Source organism: Mastacembelus armatus, chromosome 22 (genome assembly GCF_900324485.2).
Source record: "Mastacembelus armatus chromosome 22, fMasArm1.2, whole genome shotgun sequence".
Classification (NCBI taxonomy): domain Eukaryota; kingdom Metazoa; phylum Chordata; class Actinopteri; order Synbranchiformes; family Mastacembelidae; genus Mastacembelus; species Mastacembelus armatus.
The window spans coordinates 6,819,652-6,826,519 of record NC_046654.1 but is presented as its reverse complement, the minus strand read 5'-3'; the positions used below and the strand labels follow the sequence as shown (position 1 = coordinate 6,826,519).

Sequence of the window (6,868 nt, the reverse complement as noted above, 5' to 3'; positions counted from 1 at the left end):
TCGGTCATTCTTTCTGTGTTGTTGACCGGACATACCAAACGTCCATGAGTGCAACGCGTAGGTTCAGCTTCATATACTACATGGATGGGTCTCAGTCAGTGCTCATCTGCCACCGGCGCATTTATAGATCTGCGACGTTTTCCGGGACACGCGTCTGAACCAGAAGTACAGTTTGGATCCTCTGCATCATGTGCAGCGAAATGTATTTCTTAAAGTCCTTGGAGCCGCTTAACGGGCTGTGAGACTTGATGTTTGAATAGACAGGAGAAAGCTGGGTGAGCATGAAGCTGACGTTAACTTAATTGTGTTTTGTTTAGTTTGGCTGCTGCTGACAGGTGCAAAGTTCATCAATGCAGGTAACGTTGGAGCTAATATTGTTAGCTTGACTATGTCTTTGGGAATACATATCTATAGTATTTGTTATGTGAGTCCACTTAATACACTGTACTTTTTTATTATTTCTTTGTTTTTAGAGTATTTTTGACATGTGCAGTCAGTCAGCATGACGTTGTCTTTCTCATGGCTGATGAATCCCAGAAGGCCCCAGTGCAGATGTTTATTATAGGGTCTCTACTGACCTCAGCTGCTCATGGGGCTTCATTATTTCTCCAGGCACCTACAAATCAGCACAGACTAAACTGACCTCTAGTGTTACTTGACTGGCAGTGAGTCAATTGACAAAATTGGTAATTTAGTCATCATTCAAGTAATTTAAAAAAAAAAGTGCCAAATATTAATGTGCCCCAGTCTGAGAAATCATCAGTTTAGGTTATGGGAGATTCACTATCTCCTAAATGTGTAGACTAGACATTTAACCTAGAGTAAATGTTTAGTTGCAGCACTTGATGTTCATTTGTTACACATTTTGTTCCCTGTTTTAGGCTGAGCAAGAACTCAGTGGCATCCTGTCCAACACTGTTCCTCACTGCTGTCTCAAAAATGAACCATGAAAACCCTCCGTCACTGACTGAAGAATGGCAAGGTTTAGGCGCAAATCTTGCATCGCATTAATTGTTTTGGTGTTGCTTGTACTCATCATAACAGTGGTTCTGAAGACACTCACACCAGATGACTCTCTGTTCAGCAGCCCTCTAGGCGTCCAACTGTTTCTGGTCAGAAAAAATGACAATCAGATCCAGAGAGAAAACAAGAAGAAACCAGACCAGACCAAAATGAATGACTCTTCTAAGACAGAAAAAGATGCAGAACTGGAAGCTACACTGAAGAAGTTTCCTCCTCCAAACTATTACCTCCATACCTTCTACTACCTATGGTATGGGAACCCCAAGTTTGATGGGAAATACATCCACTGGGACCACCCACAGCTGCCACACTGGGACTTTAAAGTGGCCCAGGGGTATCCACAAGGGAGGCACAGCCCACCCGATGACATTGGGTCCAACTTCTATCCCTCTTTAGGGCCTTACAGTTCCAGGGACCCCTCTGTTATAGAGGCTCATATGCAGCAGCTCCGTACAGCAGCTATTGGTAAGACAGATTTCAGCTTGAACTTCACTTAAGACATCAATAAGTCAACATCTTTTTTTCCAAACAATAGTTTTCAGTTAAGCAGTTTTTGTGTGTTTTAGTGTTGTCATGATAGTGTAATATATTATGGTAGTAGCAGATTAAGTGGATTGGGTATTGGTCAGATATGACTAATCCACATTAAATACATTTATTGTCAACATCATTTTAAAATTCAGTGTTGCTGTTTTACATTATATTCATTCACTCATGTCATGGTTGCTGACTAGATCCTAAGTAGTCTGTGGCCTCATGTTACCTCATATAACAATGATCCCAATGAGATCCATCCAGTGAGAGACACTAGTTTTAATTTTGGGAAAGCACTGGTAGACCAGTATGGAGGTATCCATATATGAGGAAGACACCTTGACATGAAGTACCACATTTAGTAACTGGCAGGGAAATTAGCATATCCCTATTTAAATCAATATCACAATATCCATATGGATATTCTCTGCTATGATAATATGTGTTCAGGTATCGCAGCTATATCCAGCTGTCAAAAGATATGTATGTCACTGCTACCTATAATCACCAAACAAAACTTTACTTTAAAAGAAAACACTAAACATGTGCTTTAAGATATGTAATTATTACTTTGATATGCATTCATATTAGGAAACACCTATCATGATTGTTTCACCCATGTTGTATTACTACCACCATACCTTTAGTGTCACTGCAACACATTTTCATTATATGAATCATGTATGAATCATTATCGGGAGGTCATGTTTAACCTCTAACTCTGTTTATTCTCAGGTGTCATTGCTGTTTCCTGGTATCCTCCTAATTTGAAGGATGATAATGGTGAGCCAGTGGATGACATTATGCCTTTACTGCTGGAAGTGGCACATAAATACCTTATTAAGGTCTGTATGGAGACTGTACAGTCTTTTGTGATTAGTAATCAACTATGTCCTTGATGAGCTCTTTAAACATCTGATATTCTGAAATATTAAGGGAAAATGTGTACCAATGTGTACCCCGATTCTTGGAGCCCCCAGGTGGATTACTGGAAGGTGCTCTGACTGGGGACTCCAGTATTCTACTGGGCCACTTCAACCCTCATGTGGACAATGACAGTGAAACCTGGAGGGGCATGATTGGGAACGGCCTCCCCGATCTGAACCCGAGTGGTGTTCTGTTGTTGGATTTCTGTGCTAGTCACAACTTGCCCATAATGAACACCATGTTCAAGCATAATTAAATTCAATTCAGTTCAATTTATCTGTATAGCCCCAAATCACAATACAGTCATCTCAAGGCACTTTACAAAAAAACAGAAACCCAGCAAATCCCTTATGAGCAAGCACTTGGCGTAAGCTTAAGCATGTGCCCTCTGCTAAGGCCTGTCTGGTCTCTGTGCGACCAGAGCAGGAGCTTGGTTCACATTGCTGGCAGTAAATCAGACCTGTTCCCAGAGCACCTCCATGTCAGAGGCCATGGTTCTCAACCAGAAAAAGGTGGCTTGCCCTCTCCAGGTTGGAGAGATCCTGCCTCAGATGAAGGAGTTGAAGTAACTTGGGGTCTTGTTCATGAGTGAGGCAAGGATGGAGCATGAGATTGACAGATGGATCGGTGCAGGGGCAGCAACAATACAGTCGATGTACTGGTCTGTTGTGGTGAAGAAGGAGCTGAGTCGAAAGGCCAAGCTCTCATTTTACCTGTCAATGTATGTTCCTACTCTCACCTATGGTCATGAGCTTTGGGTCATGACCGAAAGGACGAGATCTCGGATACAAGTGGTGTTCTGGGCTTTATCTGCTTTATCTGCTCCGGGACTGAGACACCCCAGATAAAGCAGACATGGATGGATGGATGGAGATAGCACATTCTTTTGTAATTAGCAGCTGACTGTGTGCTTGATGAGCTCCTTTAAACATCTGATATTCTGAAATATTAAGGACAAGTGTGTTTTATCTCTGTATGACTGTTACGTTGTGTGTACAGGTAGCTTTTCACATTGAACCATACAGAGGAAGAGACGAAGTGACCATGTTCTCTAATGTCAAATACATAATTGAGAAGTAAGTAGTGCTGTTTCTTTAGTGTTTTCAGTCAAATGTCAGTTACCTTATCTCACTCTGTCTGGGAATCCTCTTTGCATCAGTCTTTTCATTCCTATGACTTTTTCCTTTTTATTAATTATCTGTTAACTCCTCTCCTCAGATATGGGGACCACCCTGCTTTCTTCAAGTACTGGACAAACACTGGCAAGCTTCTTCCACTCTTCTATGTTTATGACTCATATCTGATGAACTCACAGCAATGGGCCAAATTGCTAAAACACACAGAGAGTAACAGCATTAGGGACACCCCATATGACGCCATCTTCATCGCCCTGCTAGTAGAGGAGAAACATAAAAGGGAAATCGTAACAGCAGGTTTTGATGGTGTCTATACCTACTTTGCTACTAATGGGTTTTCCTATGGGTCCACTCAACGGAACTGGGAGTCTCTTAAATCATTCTGCGACGATAACAATCTCATATTCATCCCAAGTGTGGGACCGGGATATATTGACACAAGCATTCGACCCTGGAACTTCCAAAACACCCGAAACCGCATCAACGGTAAATACTACGAAACATCACTGAGTGCTGCATTAGAAGCCAGGCCTGATTTTCTCTCTATAACGTCTTTTAATGAATGGCACGAGGGGACTCAGATTGAGATGGCAATTCCAAAAACAGGCCAGACTGTGTATCTGGACTATCTTCCCAATAAACCTGCAATCTACCTGGAGATAACCCGCAAATGGGCAGCGATATTTGGCAGTGAGCGACGAAAGTGGCAGGACTGATTTGGCTAAGAGCCATAGCAAATGTTTATAATCAATAGATGACAGCTAAATTAAGTTTCAGTTGCAAAATGCACAAGGAAATGCAAATGATAAAGAATTTTATAAGAAAAGTCAAATGATTTACTAACCACAGGCAAGTGAACCACTTCATTACCTTTCATGTTGGCTGCAGTGATGTATGTTATTCCTTGGGTGGCTTATTCCTAATTTAACTAGTGTCTTATTATTTCTTGTTTACACATTGATTCCAGAAAAAATCTAATCAGCATGTTTTATTACTGTCTCCACTATATCCAGCTGAAACTGTGCATTGGCATGATTTGCCTTCCTGTAATCTGTTACTACACTAAACCTGAATAGAAAGAAATAAAGTGCACCCTGGAAAGGGAGAAAAGGCACAAGTAAACAAAGCAGCCTGGTTAATATAAATCTGTCGTCTCGTTCTGCTTCCAACCCTCCCTCAGCACAAAAACAACACAACAAAAAAGCACATACGTCTTACCGTTTCAAAGGCATGTCGAGGGATGACAGGACAGCACTTCTCTTATTGAAGCAGGCATGCAGCCAAGAGTAGAGGATGAAATCGAGATTATTTTTATCCCTGGAAGAGTTTGCTTTCTTCTTAATAATCTGTTACCATGGTATATGGTGTGTGGTGCATGTTGTCATGGAGAGTGAGCTTGACATCTCTGTATGCATCGCTTACAACAAATTACCTCTGGAATGATATTTTTGGAAACTCATACATTTTCATGCTAATAAGAGACAGTTAAGTTTCTTGTCACAGTTATGAGATTAGGATTCAGAGTTTATATTAATGCCATTTAAACTAAGCACAACACAAAGAGGCACCTCATTGCTTTGTTCAAAATTAAGATCAACTCATTTATGTTTAGTGGGGCTTTCTTAAAGGTGCCCTGTAGAGTTCTGATTAGATTCACTGTTTCTGAAGCACTGTGTCTGTCCTCGAAGCATATTGAGTATGTGTTGAGTATATTTCCTTCCTCATGAAACATTCGCTTCACTATTTAAAATCCTACTATCCTGCACTTTTCTTCGCTCTTCTGGCGCATCTCTGCCTTTTGCACCTGCGGGTCAGTGCAATAGTGTGAAAGAAATAGTGCAGAAACAAGTATCATGTGAGAGAAAAGCTAAAATAAGCCCCACGATGAAAAACCCCCCCCCCCCCCCACCAAGAGACTTGCGTTGTTTTAACACAAGGTTGTTTTGCATTGTGGGAAATGTAGGATCATTCTCATTTTCTCACCAGGCCCTAAACTTTATTGAGGAGCAATACTAAATGACCAAAGCGCCTCTTTAGAGGATTAATGAATAAGCTAATAGACATCAGTCCTAATGATGAGATTTAATGCTGCACATGGTCGTTTGTAGCCTCTTTGGAGAATAATTAACAGCCTTTTCAGTGAAAATCTGCAGTAATTGCTCACTTGATGTTTGATTGAGTTGGTGGTTGTGGTGTTAACTGTCGGTGATGGCTCAGTCTGTGGGTCAGTGCTGCATCACTAAAAGGTGCTCACCACATCAATCTCCCACTATTCGTTTATTTGGATAAAGAAGCCCAGTGAGGAGAAAGCTCCTGATCTGCGTTTGCCTGCTCAGTCGACTGAGAACCTTAAGCTGATGATTACACTGTAAGATGCGCTAACGGGGAATCTCATCCCACACACACTGAAGCCTGCAGCTGCATTGACGGTAAACAGCAAGGTAGCGCATGGGCAGCCAGCAGGGCATTAGTCCACATCGCATCACATCCCTAAAATACATGGCGTCCTCACACGCCGAGCCGTGTTATTTAGTGTGCAGGCTGAAGGTATAGACGAAGAAATCTTTTTGCAGCCATCGTTCTGTGCGTCGGTGTGCAGCAGTGGGGGAGATTCAGCGCATATCGCCGTAGTGAGGTATCATCATTTCTGGGGTGCAAGACGATGGATGTGGGCTCGTCCGGATCCATCCCTGCAAATACGGCGGACAGGCGCGATTTTTTATTCCAAATGCATCCACCTCTCCCATGTGTTGCGAGGTGTGTTTGAAAGGGGAACGGACCTCTGAGGAAATGAGAAAAAAAGATCTATTTTGACTCACGCCTGTCGAGATGGTGAGTGAAATGCATGGCTGTTTTCCCTGCACCCCATGGCTGAGCAGCGGCACCTGGTTTGGATGGCAGATTCTCGCCAGCTAATTAGAAATGATCTCCCCAGAAAATGTCTTAGTAACTGGGGGAAGCCGGCGCGTTCTCCTTTTCATTTGGATGTTGATGATTTTTTTTTTTTTTTTTTTTTTTTTTTTTTTACATAGCATTTTTACATCTTTATTGCACACTGGACAGTTTAGACTTCAGGGTAATATTACGGGGGTTTCTCCCATGAATGCGACTTGTGTCTCACATCATAGATCCCACTGTTGGCTGTGTTTGAGTTGCACATATTGTACATTTTCAGCATCGCTATTAATATATATATATATATATATATATATATATATATGTGTGTGTGTGTGTATTCTGCGCGTTTT

General features: G+C 41.8%; 1 protein-coding gene across 3 annotated transcripts; it reads left to right on the top strand.

The window, feature by feature from the left end:
- The first annotated feature begins 143 nt into the window (after positions 1-143).
- On the top strand, positions 144-5,268 carry manea (mannosidase, endo-alpha). 3 transcript variants are annotated; one of them, XM_026306099.1, is made up of 6 exons: positions 144-275; positions 882-982; positions 1,085-1,488; positions 2,293-2,402; positions 3,484-3,560; positions 3,703-5,268. In XM_026306099.1, exons 2-6 carry the CDS (start codon positions 975-977, stop codon positions 4,334-4,336), a joined length of 1,233 nt encoding a protein of 410 aa, XP_026161884.1. In that variant the 5' UTR covers positions 144-275; positions 882-974; the 3' UTR covers positions 4,337-5,268. The 3 variants fall into 3 exon arrangements, with proteins under 3 accessions (XP_026161884.1, XP_026161866.1, XP_026161875.1); XM_026306081.1 differs by having other exon boundaries at positions 882-1,488; positions 3,703-5,263; XM_026306090.2 differs by having other exon boundaries at positions 194-356; positions 882-1,488; positions 3,703-5,263.
- Positions 5,269-6,868: the final 1,600 nt, after the last annotated feature.